This window comes from Diaphorina citri, unplaced genomic scaffold (assembly GCF_000475195.1).
Source record: "Diaphorina citri unplaced genomic scaffold, Diaci psyllid genome assembly version 1.1 scaffold280, whole genome shotgun sequence".
Taxonomy (NCBI): Eukaryota; Metazoa; Arthropoda; class Insecta; order Hemiptera; family Psyllidae; genus Diaphorina; species Diaphorina citri.
The window spans coordinates 21,322-43,542 of NW_007377716.1; the positions used below are offsets into that span (position 1 = coordinate 21,322).

The 22,221-nt window shown below is 40.3% G+C and overlaps 3 protein-coding genes, 1 long non-coding RNA gene and 1 pseudogene across 6 annotated transcripts; 3 read left to right on the plus strand and 2 right to left on the minus strand.

The window, feature by feature from the left end:
• Nucleotides 1-2,924: 2,924 nt before the first annotated feature.
• Nucleotides 2,925-12,236, minus strand: LOC103506989 (60S ribosomal protein L13-like). Of its 3 annotated transcripts, none has more exons than XM_008471419.3 (5): nt 12,136-12,236; nt 11,227-11,494; nt 4,341-4,517; nt 3,613-3,744; nt 2,925-3,124 (listed from the first exon to the last, which is right to left on the minus strand). In XM_008471419.3, exons 2-5 carry the CDS (start codon nt 11,470-11,472, stop codon nt 3,014-3,016), a joined length of 666 nt encoding a protein of 221 aa, XP_008469641.1. In that variant the 5' UTR covers nt 11,473-11,494; nt 12,136-12,236; the 3' UTR covers nt 2,925-3,013.
• On the plus strand, nt 6,886-7,012 carry LOC113466503 (annotated as a pseudogene).
• Nucleotides 12,237-12,835: 599 nt separating the features above from the next.
• LOC113466499 lies at nt 12,836-13,583 on the plus strand. The gene is made up of 2 exons (XR_003390882.1): nt 12,836-13,006; nt 13,452-13,583. It is a non-coding gene; the product is annotated as an uncharacterized LOC113466499 (long non-coding RNA).
• A 1,116-nt stretch (nt 13,584-14,699) lies between these two features.
• Nucleotides 14,700-16,140, minus strand: LOC103506993 (60S ribosomal protein L13-like). The gene is made up of 3 exons (XM_017443125.2): nt 15,957-16,140; nt 15,205-15,336; nt 14,700-14,765 (listed from the first exon to the last, which is right to left on the minus strand). Exons 1-3 carry the CDS (start codon nt 16,059-16,061, stop codon nt 14,700-14,702), a joined length of 303 nt encoding a protein of 100 aa, XP_017298614.1. The 5' UTR covers nt 16,062-16,140.
• A 592-nt stretch (nt 16,141-16,732) lies between these two features.
• LOC103506994 (zinc finger protein OZF-like) lies at nt 16,733-22,150 on the plus strand. Its single transcript, XM_008471424.2, has 6 exons — nt 16,733-16,754; nt 17,467-17,471; nt 18,132-18,274; nt 18,633-18,958; nt 20,733-20,860; nt 21,498-22,150. The coding sequence occupies exons 1-6, from the start codon at nt 16,733-16,735 to the stop codon at nt 21,960-21,962; spliced, it is 1,089 nt and encodes a 362-aa protein (XP_008469646.1). The 3' UTR covers nt 21,963-22,150.
• Nucleotides 22,151-22,221: the final 71 nt, after the last annotated feature.

Consider the following 22,221-nt stretch of genomic DNA (forward strand, 5'->3'; position numbering starts at 1 on the left):
GACTTTTTCCAGAAAATTTCCATGATTTTCCAGAAAAATTAGGGGGCAGAGGTACTTAAAAATCAGTAAGATTACCCCTTCATTTAAATAAAATATGCAAAAATATGCAATATGCAAAACGTTAAGGAATATGAGGGGGAATGTGCCGCAGGCCGTTTTTCAGAAAAACTTGATATTCAATTTGAACATTTTTAATTTTTGACCGGGTGGCAAATACCATGACTTTTCCAGGTTTTCTTTGAACTTCACGATTTTCCATGACTTTTTGGCCGATTTTCAGATTCCATGACTTTTCCAAGTTTTCCAGGTCGCGTATAAACCTTGAAGAAGAGATGAGAGCTACATAGGGAAAAGAGTTGAGAGAATGAAAGTGAGGGGGAGAAAAGGGCGAGGAAGGCCGAAAAAAAGGTGGATTGTGTGAATCAAGATTTGAGTGAGAAAAAATCATCAGGACATGAGGTACACAATAGGACTATCTGGAAGAGACTGACAAGAAACGCCGACCCCAAGTAGGAAAATGCTGGGAAGTAGAGTGTCAGAGATAGTGGAGAGAGAGAGAGAGAGTACTTATTAATGTTTCTTCAAGAGGTTTGATAGAGGGAACTGTAACTGCTGAGTTCTCATCGTCCCGAAAGCGAAGAGAGAAGGATAAGAGAAAGCCCCGGGCGGTAATCGAACCCGCGACCTGGCGCTTACAAGGCAGACGCACTACGCACTACCAACCAAGCTAACTAGGCTGGATAACCTAATGATTAAATCAGTTGAAAGGGATGTATGACCTAGGCATGCAAAATAAAGTAAAATTTCCCACAAACACTTGCTTTATCTGATATTTGTCAAATAAATAAAGGAATTGAATATTAATACATCTTTTTCAAAACTGCCTCGATCAATTTAAACTTAGTTCGAATATTTCATAGTAAAGGTGTGTCCACACATAGTCGACCAGCCGTCAATCGATGTCGACTGAACCGTCCACACTGCCTCAACAACATAGATTCACCTCGTCGAACGACCATGTTGGACACACCCTAAAACTACGTAGATCCACTTAAATTTTGAGCCCATCACCAAAAAGGACATAAATCAAAAATGCAAACAAAAAAAGATATATACATATAACAAAATATTTGCAAAGGATTTTTGTATTTTTTTCCATGTTCAAATAATAAAAAAAGTGAGAGAAGGAAAGAAGAAGAGGGCTGTCAAAGCTGGAATATCAAGAGGATAGAAGGAGAAAGGAAACCCCACAAAGAGAGATCTTATAAATACTTCAAGCTTTTAATACACAATTCGTGCGATTTTTTTTTGGGGTCTTAAAAAAAGGGGTTTTTTTCTTTTCAAAAATTTAATCCAAGATTTTTTTTTTGTCTCCAAAAACTACTTTCTTCAATTTTCAAAAACACAGATATAAATAAATGGTGACAAGATAAAAGGTTTGTTACTTGGAACGACTTTAAATTGTAAAAATATAAATTTTTACTAGGGGTGGAAAAATCACAGCTAAATGTCCCTAAGAATAGAGAAAATCCAATCATCTTGAGATTTTTGAGCACACTACTTTATATTCTAAATTTCAGAGCACTTAAAACAACCAGAAGAAAAAGGTGCCTTAAAAGCAATAGAATTTTCGCAAAAACTACCTCGAAATTTTCAAAAACTCGGTCAAAAAAATTCAAAAGAACAGAATTAGGTCTAATAAGCAAGAGGGGACAGGAGGGTTTCACACAAAAGGAGGAAAAAATGCACGATTTTTCTTCTAAAAATCTAAACAATCTATGTTCTAAACAGATAGATATCTGAATTAACTTTCAACTTTCAAGTAAATAATATTTCTAATTTTCGCGAACTCGACACAAATTTCGAACTTTTAAAAAAAATTACATCTAGAAAAAAATTCTAAAATTTCTAAAAAAAACTAGGAAAATTTCAAAATTTCTACCTCGATTTTTCTTTTTTAATCGCTAGGAGAATTTTTTTTTTGGGCTCTCCTCTTTTACACGCGACAAAAAGCGAGGGGCCGAAAAGTTGTGATATGGTGCCCCGAGTGGTGGGTGACGCTCACACGGAAAGTACTGAACTTGATGTTGATACCCGTGAACACTAAAACTAGAAGGAGGGAAAAAAAATCTGGGTTGGCGAGAATATCACACGGCTTTTCCTGATGCTCGTTTTTCGGATTCTTCCCTCTCGTTTCTTTTATTTCGTCCCTTTTCGGTCATTGTTTCTGTATATTGGGTGAAATTTGAGTTGAACAGAGTAATAATAATAATAGACTCTTGGGTGGAAGGCAACCACTAGGCGAGGTTAACGCCTTAGGCGTTCTCTACCACCTAACCCTTAGAGCTCCATTATTATGTGGTCAAATTCTCAAATAAATGAGGATAAAATTCCATACCTCGGCTGGGATCGAACCCACGCCCTCCTGTTTACCAGGCGAGCGTCTTGACCACTACGCCACCAAGGCAGGTTTAATGCTCTGATTTAATGCTCTGATAAATATATATAATTATATACTTTCCTTCCTGTATGATAAGGAAGTAGGTAGTAGGTTCCAAGTTTCAGCTCAAATCTGGTAAAGTTTATCTAAAGGTGTGACGATTCGATGTCGACCGACGTCGACTGAACCCTCCCAACTGTCTCGACAACATACATAGATTCACCTCGTCGATCGATATTGATCGACGGCCGATCCTATTAGAATTACATATATGAAGTAATCTGATAAGCTTAAAAAATTAAAATCAACCTGATTGCTCAATTTGAGAGTTAAAGTCACACATACCTACCTCGGTGGTGTAGTGGTCAAGGCGCTCGCCTGGCAAGTAGGAGGGCGTGGGTTCAATCCCAGCCGAGGTATGGAATTTTATCCTCAATATAATTTGAGAATTTGACCACAATAATAGATAGTAGCAAGTTTTTGCTGATGGTATTGAAGTTTTAGCCGGTGATCGAGCGGTCCGCAAGTTACTGAAGAGAAAGTTGTATACTTGGCGATGTTGTCAGATGGTGTTTATTTCTTGGCCACCTTGGCTTTGGCAACCTTGGTGACGTCATCGGGGTTCTCAGCAGCTTCACGGGCCATCTTCTCTCGGATACCGACCAGTTTGGCATCAGCGCGAGCCTATGAGAGAAAAATGACACCGTTAGATTTTTCTTTGGACAGATCTACATAAGTCAGCCTAGTTAGCTAGGAGGGTAGCACGTCTGCCTTGTATTAGGCTGCGGGTTCAATTCCCGTCAATATTTATGAACAAAAATTCTTGGTCTCAGATCAGGCTCAAGCAATTTTGGCCAATCAGATGTTTGGAATTTATGCTTGAGCACTTGCTGAGAGCTAGTATTTTATTCAAAAAGATGAGTGTAAGGCTGTGGAAAGACAGCAGCACACAATTGAACAGGTGGGTACCCATTTGTTTGAGTTTTGGGAGTTGAATATCCCATGTTACATGCAGTTCCTTCTATTAAAACTCTTAAGGTACCTTTACACTGGGGCAACCTAACCTAGCAACAGGCAAAAAAAAAAAAAAAAAAAAAAAAAAAGGCCTCCGAAGTGCAATCATAGTGAGATAACCACTTGGGACCAAAAGTTGATGAGGAGTAGGTACTTACCATACGCAGGGTCTGGAAAGCGGAGAACTTCTTCTCGGCTTCGGATGGGATACGAGCCTTGGACTTGGGTTTGGACTGTCTGATGGGCATCAGGGGTCCCTTCAGCTGTGTGGCCACCTTCCTCTCTTCAGGCTGAAAAAGAAGAAAAAAGAAATATAGATGAATAATAAATGCTTGACTACGTTTTTGATTCATTCATTTTCTTCACACAGAAAACATGATCTCTTTTGCCTATTCCTGTTACAACATTCACACAGAAAACATGATTTTTTCTTTTTCCAACATTGAAACACAAAACATTGAGCAATGACAAGACAAAACGCAAGACAGAAGTGTGTGCAGAAGGATGGTGGCTGAAGCCAAGGACTCTCACAGTCTGTGATTGGCCAAGTAGTAAGTTTTCCTGTTCTAACAGGGTCACCCCTTGTTGTGACTCTCATTACATCTGCACCTGACTGATCTATATTGAGGTTGATATTTGATTCAGACACACATTTTTACAATAGTGCTTTCTTAAGCTGCTTGAATATGACTACAAAGCCTTTTAGGCCAGTACTACATGACTAGTCTTAAGGGTTATGAAATTCTCAAATTGTACCTATTAGGAACAAAATTTCATCCCTTTGCTGGGATTGAGCACATGCCCTTCTGATTACAAGGAAAGATTCTAGACCAGTACAACACCACCTGTTACCCTTGGTAAATTTGACAATCTACAAAATACATACTGTTGCCTCTCCCTTTCTCAGCTTCTTCTTCTCACGACGTGGGAACACAATCAGTTTCGACTTGTACTCCTTGAGTCGCTGAATGTTCAACTGAAGTGACTCCATGGACTTGCTTCGTCTTCTGGCATCAACAGCAATACCGACTGAACGAGCAAATCGGGCATTCAGACCTGCACCCTGAGGAGGAAATAAAACAAGGTTTGCATTAGAAAAAGGAAGTTGAACATAAGTGGTAAACAATAACAGGCAGGTTGTATGATTGGATTTAAATCAAGCAACAGGTGGTATTTTAACACTTTCGCCGCCAGCCGTATTTTTGGCATGTTTCATCACCAGGCCATGGTGTGATTTTGTGTGGTGATACCTTAAAGTATCAGGAACGACTTTGATGTTTACTTGAAGTTCGCTTGAAGTTTTTTTGCTGAAGTTCACTCGAAGTTTTTGCTGATGGTATTGAAGTTTTCGCCGGTGATCGAGCGGTCCGCAAGTTACTGAAGAGAAAGTTGTATACTTGGCGATGTTGTCAGATGGTGTTTATTTCTTGGCCACCTTGGCTTTGGCAACCTTGGTGACGTCATCGGGGTTCTCAGCAGCTTCACGGGCCTTCTTCTCTCGGATACCAACCAGTTTGGCATCAGCGCGAGCCTAAGAGGGAAAAATGACACCAATGTTAGATTTTTCTTTGGACAGATCTACATAAGTCAGCCTAGTTAGCTAGGAGGGTAGCGCGTCTGCCTTGTGTTAGGCTGCAAGTTCAATTCCCGTCAATATTTATGAACAAAAATTCTTGGTCTCAGATCAGTCTCAAGCAATTTTGGCCAATCAGATGTTTGGAATTTATGCTTGAGCACTTGCTGAGAGCTAGTATTTTATTCAAAAAGATGAGTGTAGGGCTGTGGAAAGACAGCAGCACACAATTGAACAGGTGGGTACCCATCTGTTTGAGTTTTGGGAGTTGAATATCCCATGTTACATGCAGTTCCTTCTATTAAAACTCTTAAGGTACCTTTACACTGGGGCAACCTAACCTAGCAACAGGCAACAGCGACCTGCGGCGGATTGCTTGTTGCTGGTTGCCTGTTGCTAGGGGACTCTAGGCAACCGTGCCGCATGCGGCGTAGTCATTTACACTGAAGCAACAATAGGTCCAAATTTTGATGGCAATAGTCGCAAAGTTCTGCCATTCCGGCGATTCAGTAAAGCCAAAAACTTCTAATGAGAGAGTAAAGCCCTTTTTCCTTTTCCTAACTGGTCGCTGGCGCGTGTGTCTACGTTAAAACTTGAAAAGTTCTATCATTTGAAATGGTCTACAGGGATTGAACCCACACCCTCCTGTTTACCAGGCGAGCGCCTTGACCACTACACCACCGAGGCAGGTAAAAGGGGAGGATCGAACCGCCCCGGGCGGGAATCGAACCCGCGGCCGAGCGCTTACAAGGCAGATGCGCTACCAATCAAGCTAACTAGGCTGAATAAATAATGAATAAAACACAGAAGTACACAGTACACACTTAACAAAATTCGACACCTCCACCACTTCAACATACCTTCTTACTCATTCCCTCCCTTTTTTATTTTCTCTCTCCTCCCTCCCTTCTCCCTTTCTCTTCTCTTCCCCATTTATCTACCTCCTTCCTCCCTCTTTCCTATCTTCCTACCGCCCTTTAGTTTCTCCTCCTTACCTTATCATTCCTTCACCTTTCCACACCCGTTATCTACTCCCTCTCCTCCCCTCTCTTCTTTCTTTAATAACAGGGTTCATACGCATTTCCCGGAATGAAATTCCATGACTTTTCCAGAAAAATTTCCATGAGTTTTTCAGAAAATTAGGGGTTCTTAAAAATCAGCAAGATTACCCCTTCATTTAAATAAAATATGCAATATGCAGAACATCAAGGAATATGAGGGGGAATGCGCCGCAGGCCGTTTTTTGGAAAAAAAACTTGATATAAAATTTGAACATTTTTAATTTTTGACCGGGTGGCAAATTCCATGACTTTTCCAGGTTTTCTTTAAATTTTCACAATTTTCCATGACTATTTCGTGACTTTTTGGCCGATTTTCAGATTCCATGACTTTTCCAGGTTTTCCAGGTCGCGTATAAACCCTGAATAACCTCTCTCTCCCTCCTCCTCTTTCAGTTCTCCTCCCTCCCACTCCTCTTTCGCAAAGGAAAATCAATACAGGCGTCTCTTGTATAACAATTCTTCCCCTCTACCCCTCCCTCCCACTTTTATTTTTACCTCCTTTTTATTCTATTCTCCTGCTATCTCTCCGTTCTTCTTTTGCCTCCATTTCCTTCTGTTGTCCTCGTATTTTCATCCTCTCTTCTTTTTGAACCCAAGTTCTTCTATTTCGCTCAAATCTCTTGTTGTGTTTTTGCCTATAGTTTTTTTTATCAGTAACAGTAAAAGGAATTTTTATTTGTCTTTTAAGCATAAATGCTTGTCACAAATGTCGTTCCCCCACTTGATACACTACACTAAATTTTATGACTTGACTTGGACTCGAACCACCAACCTCCAGATTCAAAGTCCATCGTGCTAACTTTGCGCAGCGGTGATATCGTAACCAATGGGGTTTAACCAAGGTGTGATTATTGCTAGTAGAAAACTGTTGTGACCTTAGTAATTACAGTTGGCTCTATCAATCCTTAAAAATAATAATAATAATAATAATAATAAAGCGGCCTCGCCAGCCTAGTTAGCTGGGTTGGTAGCGCGTCTGCCTTGTAAGCGCCAGGCCGCGGGTTCGATTCCCGACCGGGTCGGATTTTATCCTGATGGGATGTTTGTTCTCGGAACGGCTGGCTTTCCTCCTATCCTGTCTTCCTTCTCTGTTTGCTTTCGGGACGATAAGACCTTAGCAGTTACAGTTTCCTCTGTCAAACGCCTTAAAAAAAAGCCTCTGCCCATATTTTGGGAAACACTGCCTTCTTAGACACCTCTTCAGACAAGGAGTGTACTCTCTTCCCCAACATTGTAGATTTACTAGAGGTGTCAGCAAAATTGCTTCCAACTACACTATCATACATAATGGAAGCATAGTTGATTTTGGTTGGAAATATAAGCATGGCCGATGGGGATTCAGAAAGATGAGGTTGGCAATTCTTAAACCAATCAGAAGTTAATCCACTGAATTCAAGTATTGTGGTCCAAGCACTAAGAGTTTCTTTTTTTTTTTTTTTTTCAAGAGGTTTGACAGAGGGAGCTATAACTGCTAAGGTCTTATCGTCCCGAAAGCGAAGAGAGAAGGAAGACAGGGTAGGAGAAAGCCAGCCGTTTTGAAAACGAACCTTAAAGTCTTAAACGTTCAGGATAAAATCCACCCCGGGCGGAAATCGAACCCGCGACTAGGCGCTTACAAGGCAGACGCGTTACCAACCAAGCTAACTAGGTTTGCAGTTTGCAGGCATTGAGTTTGGATTGTACTATTTGTATGAACGCCGTGTTATACTGTGAGTATGCAACATGCACCACATAAAAAATCATGTAGTTGCCAAGACGCTCGCCTGGTAATCAGCAAGACAAGACGTGGGTTCAAACCCAGTCGTATAGAATTTATTCCTCAATATAATATGAGAATTTGACCATGACAGTATGTAAAAAAATGTAAATGCAATTTCTTTGTGTTATTATGTCACAACTTTGGTGCTCACTGCAGCATTGCAGGATTTTTCCCAATACATATCTCAATAATCCTAACAACCAATGTTTACCTACCATGCTGGCACCGGTCGCTATGCGCATTTACATGTGCTCCTGTCACAGTACGTTCAATGAACGGTCAAATGTTTGAATGTTTTACAGGCGGTTAGATGGGAGTGAGCATACTGTGATTTGAAATTTGAAGGACAGATGTGATTTGACAGATCGCCAGTAAGAATGTTGTACCGTATTTGACTGGGTCCGCTAGGGTGTGACCTGCAGTGATAATGGGATTTAAAACTGTCTATAATTTAAAGGGTTATCTTCTCAGTCCTATCAAATCTATACAGTAAATGAGGACTTGCTGAAACCGGACCTGTACTGTACTAGGTCTCAAGCTAACACAGGAATTCCTGTACATAAGGATAGAAAGCTCAAGAGGGAAAAGAGGGAAAGGGAAGAGGAGGGAGATTTTAGGGAAGGTGGAGGGAGATTTTGTTTTGTTTTAATACAAAGTGACAGCGTTTTTCTGAAGCTCTGCTCTGGGAATCGTGGCTTTCTCTGGGTTACCCAGGCAGCTGGCTGAAGTGTCAGTCAAAACATGGAGTTCCCAAGCTTCCATGTCATTTCCTTGAGAGAACCTCGAGGGGTCGCTTGGATGGTTCAAGTAAATCAATTATTATTCTGACCCTACTAGGAAGCTATTCGCTATTAAAAACTCTTTTTTTTTAATATAACTTCATAATCGTGAAGACTTATGCTATAATAATTTACACTATTGTTCTTGTTTGTAATAACCTAATAATTATCTAATAATATCGCCACAGATAGCAGTAAAAGCACAAGTTCCAAGTGTTACTTCCAAGGAAAATTTTTGCCATAGAAAGTAAAAATGGGTTTTGCCCTACAAAAAAAGAGTGTGTCTGCACAGGATGCCTGTGGATATTATGGAATGATGTAATTTATTGTTATCTAACACGAATCTCTACTAAAAGTTTTCAAGTTCAGTGTAGTAACTTACTCAATTTACAATGTACACAACAGTTGTGCCTCATTGTTGCTTCTATTAGGGTAGGGATGTTGCTTCTATCGAATGTTGTTGCTTCTTTTAGGCTACGAATGTAAATGCAATTTCTTTGTGTTATTATGTCACAACTTTGGTGCTCACTGCAGCATTGTAGGATTTTTCCCAATACATATCTCAATACACCCCCCAGAAGGCTTGTGGGGATAAAAATTGCTGTTTCTTGAGAATTTTAAAAGATAAACTCCTCAGTATTTTTTTTTTTAGGAGAAAGCCAGCTGTTCCAAGAACGAACATTATCCTATCAGGATAAAATCCGCCTGGGGCGGAAATCGAACCCACGGCCTAGCACTTAAAAGGCAGACGCACTACCAACCAAGCTAACTAGGCTGGCTTCTCAGTAATTTTAAATGTTTAACCTCAATGAAATTTAAGACTACAAACATGAAAAAATTCCCGTTTTAATAAAATTTGCAATATTTTCTTCCAGGTACGGTCATAAGGCACAGAATGCAGGTTTTGCAGAGTCAAGTACATCAAGTGTGTCACAAGGTGGGTCACAGTCTCTGGCACACAAACTTGTCCTCGCTAAGATCAATGGAAAGAGTAAGCGGGGGAGACCCAGCAAGAGACAGGAGAGGGAAGATGAGGCCCCTGTAGAATATAGAGTGGTAAGAAATTTAAGTAGGTAATGTATCTTTTTTTTTACCTAAAATAAAAAACCATTTTTATTTATTATTATTTTTTTTAATGAATAAAAAATAATACAGGGTGCGCCAGAAAAACACTGAGGTAGAACAAGGTTCTGTGACTGTGAGTTATTTTCCTAACTTGGACCTCGTTACCGAGAAAAGTCCAGAAAACCACTTTTTAAAAAATCACAGACCTTGTGTCAGTTTTTAGTTCATAACTTTTTCATTTTAATCGATAAACTGTTTTTGTTAAAATTACAAGCCAAAGCACAAAATTTTGATCCGAATAGACCTGATCTCCGATTTCCAAAGTTCAGGTTTGATGTGTTTTTTCAAGCTCGAAAAAGATTCACCTTGTTATGTCCGATTTTTACGTTACCAAACACGCGGTTTTTGTTCGAAGAAATTTTGGAGCACAGGTCTTCATCTTTCAGGAAAACTTGTTCAGGAAGTTCCCTCTGTCAAACCTCTTAAAAAAAAAATCTCCGTGTACAGACGGGGTCGGCGTTTTTCGTCAGCCTCTCAATCAGCCCTTGGGGTGATTGCTGTGGGCTGACATTTGGTTTTGGTTTATTTGACCATTTTATTCTATTCTCTTTGCAGGTGAAGACAGAGCCTAATCAGACTAATCATCCTCCCAGTGAGACAGAAGATAGTGATGACCCCCTCGGTGAAAGTATGGTGGTTGAACCCGAATATACACCGGTCACACAGATAGGGGGCACTGCTGGCCTTGAGTTCAACAGGTAAGTTGCTTCACACTTATTTTTCTTGTGGATTCTCAAGGTTTACCTACTAATCATGTGTAAATACACGCTTTGAAAAAAGAAGTGAGATAAATACTAAACGTATCATGAAACCTGACGGAAAAAAATAGCCAAGTTGAAATCGAGGGAAGGATGAAGGAATTAAGATTCAGCTGAGCTGGCACAAAAATCTGGGAATGCAGACTGGGCCTTAATTTTCTGATCTCACCACTTTTATAGGCCGACATTTTTGGATAGGAACCTGGCCTTTTTTTTTTCTTTTTTTTCACATTTGTGTTTTTGTGGGGTAAAACATAGCCAAGTTGAAATCGAGAGAAGGTTGAAGGAATTAAGATTCAGCTGAACTGGCACAAAAATCTGGGAATGCAGACTTGGCCTTAATTTTCTGATCTCACCACTTTTATAGACCGACATTTTTTGGATAGGAACCTGGCTTTTTTTTCTCACATTTGTGTTTTTGTGGGGTATTCTATTCTATTCCAACCCCTTTCAGGTCTCAATTATATAATGATAAATTGGTCAAATTCTACTTTTCATGGACGACCTATTTCATAGCTCATAACAGCCTGTGAGCTTGGCAGCCCTCTTAAGCCTAAACAAATCAAATGGATCTTAACGGGCTGTTGTTAGCTTAACAGGCCTTCCAAGGGCTGAAATCCACCCTTACATTATTAGATTAAAATTGGGAATTTTCTAATAAAAACCCCGTGTGGAGTCCAGTAAGTAGGGCAATTCCTTAACCACAATGTAACTTACTCTGATTTCCTCCAATGTGAATCCTCTGCCAGCTCGTACTCTCTTGTGATACCGTACAGTCGGACATCTAACGATCGGTCTCAAGGGACCAGCTGCAGGTCGGGGAGCAATTTCCTTGGCCTTCTTGATCCTTGCTTGACGTCTACGGAATTTGCGGGCTGGCTGGTTGAACCAGCATTTGATGTACTTTTGCCAATCCTTGTGGAAATGGGCATTGGGGATCATATTGTTACCGTGGGGCGCCATGATGGACTAAGTTTTTGGCTCCCTAAAAAAAAGGAACAAAATTAGGTTAATCAGTAAGGCTAAAAATATGGGTAATTATTCAGAAGCTATGACAATGAAAAAGAAAGCTCTTTCTTGTGTTTAACCTAACCCTAAAACACTGGTCACAAATCATTAATGACAGTTTCTTTTATAGCAAATTTCGATTGAAGTGACTTCTGAACAAGTACCGACACTTTAACCAAGGTCTTCAATTCACTGAACCCATACGATGACAAGGTTACAACCATGTTAAAATATGTGAAGTTATGGAGGGAGCAGATTTGAAGTGAAGTGTCCCCTTTCATTTGATATCTATTCAGTCGATTTTATTGATAGATAACTATGTTCCCAAGAACAAATGGAGCAGGAAGATATGGAAAGGAATACAGTTTGATGAAGATATGAACGAAGACATTGGGGACAAGGAAAAGCAGCAGAGCCAGGAGATACTTTAGATTTGTCCATTGGGTCTGAACGGATGGTTGAAGAGAAATCGAAACCTATTACAACTTACGGATTGACTTCGACCAATTATGTCGTGGATTACCTATAAGGACAGACTCTTTTCAAGGGATTTATGTCCAAAAAAGAAAGGGATTATCAATATTTGAACGGATAAATTCGGATAAAATTGAAACTTACGTGTGTCCAAAAATGCACGTCCCTGCCAAAAAGATTTGTTTTGATTTTTTTCGGTTTTGTTTTGTAAACAAATGATTTTAGTTCTGAAAAAATCCGCTAGGTTTATCATGGAGTTAAGTCATGAGTGGATAACGTGCGAGAATGAAAAGTGAAGCCAAATTTGATTAACCAGTGGCGGATTCATAACTTTTTTTTAAATCGAAGATAACTGCAGTAGAAAAGCAATGACATCATGAAAATTCAGTTTGTTCATTTCATTTTACATATTTTCTGAATAAATCGAAGATAACTGCAGTAGAAAAGCAATGACATCATGAAAATTCAGTTTGTTCATTTCATTTTACATATTTTCTGAAAATCGGAAGGTTTATCATTTATTTTTGTACAAAATTTTATTTTGTGATAGACCTTTTTTCAGATACCCAAACTTCGTAGTTACATATTTTTCTTTTTTTAAAAAGAGGTAATACAATGAGATTCCATTGAAATCAGAAATATGTACATTAAGTAGAGAAATCATGATTTAGCGCAGGTTAAACCCTCCAAGTCCCCTACTCTCAGGCCTGTGTCGCAGTTTTAGTAGCGAACGTTCCTCAAAGGGTTAACATTTGGCTTCACTTTTAGTACAGCAGTGAACTTTGTCCAACTTTTTCATCCTCTTTGAAAAGGCAACACTGTTTTCTGGAGAAAGTCTGGCAACAGTGGCAACGTCCATAAACAATAAAATTTAATGGAAATCCAATGGAAAGTGAAAATCTTTATGAAAAGCTCTCAGATTAGGGGGTTTTCTCCAGTTTTTGTGCGATTAGAAGGACTTTGGACCTTTCTGTAGCTTTCCCAGACATTCATTTGGCTACAAGAAAAATTTGTGGTAAGTAGATTGGCTTGGGGCCTTGTCCTGCTACATCAACACAAATGGTCTCCGAGAGACATATTTAATTGCTTTTTTTATTAGGTATTTGAGAAAAAGAAGGGAATAGGATGTTCTCATTTTGAACTATGTGTTGAAGTTTAGCTGATCTTGCCTCTGTGATAAGCTGAAGCTTAAGGCTCCTCAGATTATTTTTTTTCTTCTTGCTTCTATGTCTGAGGTTTTATTGGGAGGGTTGACCTCCCCAGGTTGAAGGGGCCTGTCCTAATTTCAATGTGAATAGGTAACTTTGCTTGGCCTTTTATTGAGTACATCTTGAAGAAGAAAAATGCCCAATGAAGTTTAAACCTTTCCATAAAATTTAATCAAAGTTGGGAAAGTATGATAGTAGGTACCTAATCAGATGAGATAATAAAATCAAAACCCATTTTTCCTTTGCTTTCAGGACATTTTCCAGTCTCGAGCAATCTTAAGAATGCACTGTTGTTGATCCTCAAAAGTCCAAAGGGAAAATTAACATCTGAATCAAAATAAAAGAAGAGAACAGCTGAATAGTCTGGAAAAAATTACCATCCATCCATTGAAAAAGCCTCATCTTTCCAAAAGAACCACAAAAATCCTCTCCTTGAAAAAATTGCAATAGTCTTTTCATTTCAAAAGAAACTTCAAATGTCCTCTGTTTTTTAAGTGAACCACAACTCTCATAGAACAAGCTTGCATGGAATCACAACAGTCCTGTATTTAAGAGAAAAACCTCAAGTTACCATTCCAATATTCTAAAAAAAAAAAAATCCCTTCCTCATAAAGTGAAAAAACAATCAACTTCAACAGGAAAAAAAAAACAATTCCTTACCCTGATTTTCCAAATCCCTTCCTCATAAAGTGAAAAAACAATCAACTTCAACAGGAAAAAAAAAACAATTCCTTACCCTGATTTTCCAAGGAATCCACCCCTGTTATCTGTTAGGAGAGGAGACCCAATTTAATTCCCCAAACCCTTCCCTCGTAATCCAATGAATTTGAACACCCCTCTCAATCAGCATGTGACCTACAGCTACAATACTCCCAGCCCTGCCCCCAGCACCACATCTCGACGAGACAGCTTCCCTCCGCCTCATCCGTTGGGTCAGAATGGTTTTGATCCCACCGGCCAGGTCAAATCTGAGTACAACTACTACCAGCTCTCATCGGACGAGAAATTTGAGATTCTGAAATCCATTTCTGCTTCGTTTACGCCTGGGTACGGAGGGTTTCTACCAAACACGCCACCACTCGGACATCACTATTTGTCACCGAGTGGATTGCCTGGGAAGGCGGAATACCTTGAAATCCATTTCTGCTTCGTTTACACCTGGGTACGGAGGGTTTCTACCAAACACGCCACCACTCGGACATCACTATTTGTCACCGAGTGGATTGCCTGGGAAGGCGGAATACCAGGAGAGACCACTGTATCCTCCACAGGGACAAATGTACGAACAGAGCTCGAGTGATGGGAAAGATGATGGGCAGCATTATCAGTCTCTGGATGGGTGAGTAAATCTTCTTCTTTTTTTTTTTTCAAGAAGAAATTTGAAAGAAACAGAGTTGTTACTCTAAAAACCTCAACAACAGTTGAGGTGTGCCTATGTAAGTAAATGTCTATTCAATGTCTATCTCTTGAATTTGCAAAAAAAAAAAAAAAAAAAAAAATTTATTGCCCGGCAGCTTCACGGGCCTTCTTCTCTCGGATACCGACCAGTTTGGCATCAGCGCGAGCCTATGAGAGAAAAATGACACCGTTAGATTTTTCTTTGGACAGATCTACATAAGTCAGCCTAGTTAGCTAGGAGGGTAGCACGTCTGCCTTGTATTAGGCTGCGGGTTCAATTCCCGTCAATATTTATGAACAAAAATTCTTGGTCTCAGATCAGGCTCAAGCAATTTTGGCCAATCAGATGTTTGGAATTTATGCTTGAGCACTTGCTGAGAGCTAGTATTTTATTCAAAAAGATGAGTGTAAGGCTGTGGAAAGACAGCAGCACACAATTGAACAGGTGGGTACCCATTTGTTTGAGTTTTGGGAGTTGAATATCCCATGTTACATGCAGTTCCTTCTATTAAAACTCTTACAAAAAAAAAAAAAAAAAAAAAAAAAGGCTGCAATCATAGTGAGATAACCACTTGGGACCAAAAGTTGATGAGGAGTAGGTACTTACCATACGCAGGGTCTGGAAAGCTGAGAACTTCTTCTCGGCTTCAGATGGGATACGAGCCTTGGACTTGGGTTTGGACTGTCTGATGGGCATCAGGGGTCCCTTCAGCTGTGTGGCTACCTTCCTCTCTTCAGGCTGAAAAAGAAGAAAACAGAAATATAGATGAATAATAATGCTTGACTACGTTCTTGATTTATTCATTTTCTCTTTTACCTATTCCTATTACAACATTCACACAGAAAACATGATTTTTTCTTTTTCCAACATTGAAACACAAAACATTGAGCAATGACAAGACAAAGCCCAAGAAGTGTGTGCAGAAGGATGGTGGCTGAAGCCAAGGACTCTCACAGTATGTGATTGGCCAAGTAGTAAGTTTTCCTGTTCTAACAGGGTCAGCCCCTGTTCTAACAGGGTCAGCCCTTGTTGTGACTCTCATTAGATCTGCACCTGACTGATCTACATTGAGGCTGACATTTGATTCAGATACACATTTTACAATAGTGCTTTCTTAAGCTGCTTGAATATGACTACAAAGCCTTTTATGCCAGTACTACATTACTAGTGTTAAGGGTTATGAAATTCTCAGGTATTGAGAATTGTATTAGGAACAAAATTGTATTAGGAACAAAATTTCATCCCTTTGCTGGGATTGAGCACATGCCCTTCTGATTACAAGGAAAGATTCTAGACCAGTACCTACAACACCACCTGTTACCCTTGGTAAATTTGACAAAGATCTACAAAATACATACTGTTGCCTCTCCCTTTCTCAGCTTCTTCTTCTCACGACGTGGGAACACAATCAGTTTTGACTTGTACTCCTTGAGTCGCTGAATGTTCAACTGAAGTGACTCCATGGACTTGCTTCGTCTTCTGGCATCAACAGCAATACCGACTGAACGAGCAAATCGGGCATTCAGGCCTGCGCCCTGAGGAGAAAATAAAACAAGGTTTGCATTAGAAAAAGGAAGTTGAAGACAATAACAAACAATAACAGTGGTAAACAATAACAGGCAGGTTGAATGATTGGATTTAAATCAAGCAACAGGTGGTATTTTAAGCTGCTTGTTGCCTGTGATCTTTTTTCCTTCACAATCTACCTGTCAAGAAGCATGCTTGAATGCAAGGTGGGCACAAGATTTTTTTTTTTTCTTTTTTACTAATTCAAGTCCAATGTTTTAGAAATAGCACTACTTGGACTCATAAGAGGTCAGGCTTTTATCTCTTCTTTGCCCTCAGGGAGGTGGGATTTAAGTTGGTGGATATCCCACTCCACAGTTTGAGTATGGTGTGCCTGAGTCCTCCCTTTCCTTGCCCCCTCCCATGTACAAACAGAGTTTTGTCAGCCTCTTAATCAGCCTTTCTAAAAAGATCGATTTGAAATGTACCAGACCATTTGTAGATCTAACCAAACAGTGTAGGTTAGACCTAAACTAAAAACTGTCTGACTGAAAATATACTGTTTGTTTGGTTTGACTCTCAAGCACCAGGTGTGGTAAGTGTTCAAGAAACACCCAAACATAAAATAATGGCTTATGGCAAGGACTGGGGTCAGAGTTTTTCAACTTAGTACATACCTACTCTTGGTTTGAGCAATGTGATTGATTGACTTCAAACTTTTCAAGCAATCAGACTTTTTAAGTAATATAAACTAGTGTTCTCAATAGGATGCAAGGCAGGCAAGCTACCCTCCTAGCTTACTAGGCTGTATACAAATTCCTCTGGATTGTCTAATAATGTATCAGGTAGTTTGCAGATCTAACCAAACAGCGTAGGTTAGATCTAAACTAAAAACTGTGACTGAAAATATACTGTTTGTTTGGTTTGACTCTCAAGGACCAGGTGTGGTAAGTGCTCAAGAAACACCCAAACATAATATAATGATGCTTGATGCCTGTGATCTTTTTTCCTTCACAATCTACCTGTCAAGCATGCTTGAATGCAAGGTGGGCACAAGATTTTTTTTCTTTTTTACTAATTCAAGTCTAATGTTTTAGAAATAGCACTACTTGGACTCATAAGTGGTGAAGCTTTTATCTCTCCCACTCCGCAGTTTGAGTATGGTGTGCCTGAGTCCTCCCTTTCCTTGCCCCCTCCCATGTAATGGGGTTATGTCAGCCTCTTGATCAGCCTTTCTAAAAAGATCTATTTGAAATGTACCAGACCATTTGTAGATCTAACCAAACAGCGTAGATTAGATCTAAACTAAAAACTGTCTGACTGAAAATATACTGTTTGTTTGGTTTGACTCTCAAGGACCAGGTGTGGTAAGTGCTCAAGAAACACCCAAACATAATATAATGATACCTAAAATAAAAAAAAAACCATTTTTATTTATTTTCATTATTATTATTATTTAATGAATAAAAAATAATACAGGGTGCACCAGAAAAACACTGACAATGGCTCAGGGTATGTAGATGTCATCATTCCCAACAAGGTTCTGTGGGTCATTTTCCTAACTTGGACCTCGTTACCGAGAAAAGTCCAGAAAACCACTTTTTAAAAAATCACAGACCTTGTGTCAGTTGTTAGTTCATAACTTTTTCATTTTAATCCATAAACTGTTTTTGTTAAAATTATGAGCCAAAGCACAAAATTTTGATCCGAAAAGACCTGATCTCCGATTTCCAAAGTTCAGGTTTGATGTGTTTTTTCAAGCTCGAAAAAGATTTACCTTGTTATGTCCGATTTTTACGGTACCAAATACGCGGTTTTTGTTCGAAGAAATTTTGGAGCACAGGTCTCCATCTTTCAGGAAAACTTGTTCAGGAAGTTCCCTCTGTCAAACCTCTTGAAAAAAAAATCTCCATGTTCAGACGGGGTTGGCGATTTTCGTCAGCCTCTCAATCAGCCCTTGGGGTGATTGTTGTGGGCTGACATTTGGTATTGGTTTATTTGACCATTTTATTCTATTCTATTTGCAGGTGAAGACAGAGCCTAATCAGACTAATCATCCTCCCAGTGAGACAGAAGATAGTGATGACCCCCTCGGTGAAAGTATGGTGGTTGAACCCGAATATACACCGGTCACACAGATAGGGGGCACTGCCGGCCTTGAGTTCAACAGGTAAGTTGATTCACACTTATTTTTCTTGTGGATTCTCAAGGTTTACCTACTAATCATGTGTAAATACACACTTTGAAAAAAGGAGTCATGAGTAAATACACACTTTGGAAAAAGGAGTGAGATAAATACTAAATGTATCATGAAACCTGACGGAAAAACATAGCCAAGTTGAAATCTCGAGAAGGTTGAAGGAATTAAGATTCAGCTGAGCTGGCACAAAAATCTGGGAATGCAGACTTGGCCTTAATTTTCTGATCTCACCACTTTTATAGGCCGACATTTTTGGATAGGAACCTGGCTTTTTTTTCTCACATTTGTGTTTTTGTGGGGTATTCTATTCTATTCCAACCCCTTTCAGGTCTCAATTCGAGAAAACGTTCCAAAACTATTCAATGACCACGACAGGTCACCGGGGGGGCAAAGGGCCACCCGTGAAAAAGTTTCCCTGTGATCAGTGCGGCAAATCCTTCACCCTCAAACAGAACCTCACGTATCACGTGAACTCCATCCACCTAGGCGTGCGCATTAAGTGCGACTTTTGCGACAAGACGTTTGCGCACAAGCCGAACCTGATTGCGCACATGAACTCGGCGCATAATGGGGTGCGGTTTAAGTGTGATCATTGCGTCAAGTCGTTCAATCAGAAGCCGAATTTGATCTCGCATATCAAGTCCGTGCATGAAGGTGAGTGTTTTTTTTTTTTTTTTTTTTTTTTTCACCCCTGCCTTGGGGGCGCTCTTCTTTTAATCGGGGGGGTTAGAAAAATACATATACACTGTTAAATCCGCCTCGAAAAAAAAGACACGTTTCGTGATGTCGGTGTAAACAAAACAAAATAAAACATTTCCATTCCAGCCTAGTTGGCTTGGAGGGTAGAGCGTCTGCCTTTTAAGCGCTAGGTCGTTGGTTCGATTCCCGCCCGGAGCGGATTTTATCCGAAACAGATAAAACCTCAGCACTGCTGAGTCAGCAGTTACAGCTCCCTCTATCAAACCTCTCACAAGATTACGAGCTAATGGTTGTAACCGGCATGGTTGTAACCGGCAACTTCAGGGATATTTCTTTTTTTTTTAAGAGATTTGACAGAGGGAACTGTAACTGCTATGGTCTTATCGTCCCGAAATCGAAGAGAGAAGGAAGACAGGATAGGAGAAAGCCAGAACATTATCCCATCAGAATAAAATCCGCCCCGGGCGGGAATCGAACCCGCGGCCTAGCGCTTACAAGGCAGACGCACTACCAACTATTTATTTATTTATTTAATATACCTTATTTACACTGTCGGCTAAGACTAAAAAGTCCCATTATGCCAACAGCCAACTAAGCTAACTAGGCTGGCTGATATGTTCTCTGTTTCAGACTGAATCCATCTAATGAATCCTTCTAATGAATCCATCGAATCCGGATTCACTTTGACCAAAAAAAAAAAAAAAAAAAAAACTTGCTAGCTACAGGTTGTTGGCCTCTTGTACGCATAGGTGGTAGACATATGTAGGTAGCTAGGTAGGTGTTTCTAAAATCGTTATAGGTAAATGTACCAAAGTAGTAGTGGGCGTACTTATGGAGAGAAGATGGGAATTGAAATCTTGAGAGAGAGAGAGAAAGAGAGAGAGCGAGAGAGAGAAAGAGAGAGGGAGAGAGAGAGAAAAAAAAGAGAGAGAGAGGAGGAAAGGAATGGAGAAAGTGGGAGAAGGAGGGGTATAAAAGGACCACAATATTTGAAATTTACTTTTTGTGTTATTTGGGGAAAGCTCTTTACTTCACTGTTGGTAATGGTAAAAGGTAACGTAGCGTAGGTGTGGGTCTGATCTGGGTGGGAGGTAAATACTCGTACATCTGATAACTTCTCTCTCTCTCTCTCTCTCTCTCTCTCTCTCTCTCTCTCTTTTTCTCTCGCTCATCTCCTCTCTCTCTCAAATTGAAAATAGGTCAATGGACTGTGGTTACATCTAGATAACCATATAATTAACAGCTACCCTAGGTCCCGACAGGTTAGGGCCAATATTGAACAAGTTCTACCGTTTTTGCCGAGCGTGTGAGATTTTTTCCCTATGTGCGTGTACTCACGGGTTAACCATTTGCTGTTATAGGAGAACGAAACGGAAATTTTACTTGTAAAAAAAAGAGGTTTGATAGAGGGAACTGTAACTGCTATGGTCTTATCGTCCCGAAATCGAATAGAGAAGGAAGACAGGATAGGAGAAAGCCAGTCACTATCCGTTCAGGATAAAATTCGCCTCGGGCGAGAGTCGAACCAGCGACCAAGCGGTTACAAGGGAGACGCAGTAACAACCAAGCTAACTAGGCTGGCACCTTTTCTTAAATATCGCCTGCTGTGCCAGTGTAATTTTTGGCACTTCTTTAGATAAACCCAATTGGATAAAAAATGTAGGTAGCTAGTTCCAAACCATTCCTCGAATGTTTCCTTTCTATTCAAACTTTGAACTTTTTTTTCCAGGCATAAAATACAAGTGCGAAGAGTGCACCAAAACGTTTGCTCAGAAGCAAAACCTACTGTCTCATGTACAAGCTATTCATATGGGCATCAAGTACACTTGTGAAGTGTGTTCCAAGTCTTATAATCAGGTAAGTAAATTTATCGAAATTACCTAAGAACGGGAGGATAAAGTATAAAGTTCGCCCTGACCGGGAATTGAAGCTGCGACCTAGTGCTTATAATCTAGGCTTTGTACCTTTAACCAAACAGTACACAAGACCTTGTTCAGACAACGGGGCGGGGGTGGAAGGAATTTTTAGCCCTATTCCAGCAGGATAAACAAGGTATATTCTATTCTATTCAAGGTACCTATATGGTTTCGAATCCCATCATCGACAAAAATTTGCACTCATATTTCGATTGCAAATATTTTTTTTTTTTTTTTTTTTTTTGTGTTACAAACCACAATACATGAGTCGTATGTAGCAGTTGTTTCACTGCTACGAATTGATAGGGCACTGCTCACCTTGAAAATAAAAAATAAACGAAAAAACAATCAAATCATACACTAGTACACTAGTGACTAGAGAGTTTCTTCGCAACTTCAGTGGGTACCACAGCATTACTAAGTGTCTCTTTTACTATTAATTTTCATTCATCATCAATCTTTTTTACACTGGTAATGCCGCCACTGGCCAAAAACACTCTTTTTATCTTTACTATTCTGATTTCCCTCTTTGTTCCTCTCTCGCATATTCTATTATGTCTTCTCTCTTCCTCCCGCAGGTTACCAATCTTCTCTCGCACATGACCACGGTGCATCAGGCGCAAAAGTACAAGTGCGCCGATTGCGGCCGTCTGTTTGCGCAAGAGCACACGCTGCGCACACACACGCTTAGCGTACACTCCGGCGTGCGCCTGACATGCCGGACATGTGGTCTGTTTTGCGACTCGAAGCGCGCACTGACTGCGCATGTGAGGGAGGCGCATCCGGGGTGCGAATATAAGAAGAGAGGCCGGGGAAGGCCGAAATTGGAGGTGCCTGGAGGCGGAAGAATGGTGGGGAATGTCGTAGGTGGTAGTGGAGTTGGAGGAGGTCAAAGAATGGTAGAAAATCAAAGAATGTTGGGGAATGGAGGTGGAGATCAGGTGAGAGGGAATGGAGATGATATTCGAGGTGATGGAGATCAAGGGGAAGAGGAGGAGGAAAGTGAAATGGAGGAAGAGGAGGAGGAAGCTGGGTTTGAGTAGGGAGGGAATGGAGGTGAAAATGAAATAGGAGGTGTTATTGGAGATCAAGGGATGGGGGAGGAAGAGGAGTAGGGAGGCTCATCCGGGGTGCGAATATAAGAAAAGAGGCCGGGGAAGGCCGAAATTGGAGGTGCCTGGAGGTGGAAGAATGTATCATGCAAATGATTGATTCCGTGACTGGCTGTTGTGGGGAATTCGCCCCGGGCGGGAATCGAACCCGCGGCCTAGCGCTTACGAGGCAGGCGCACTACCAACTAAG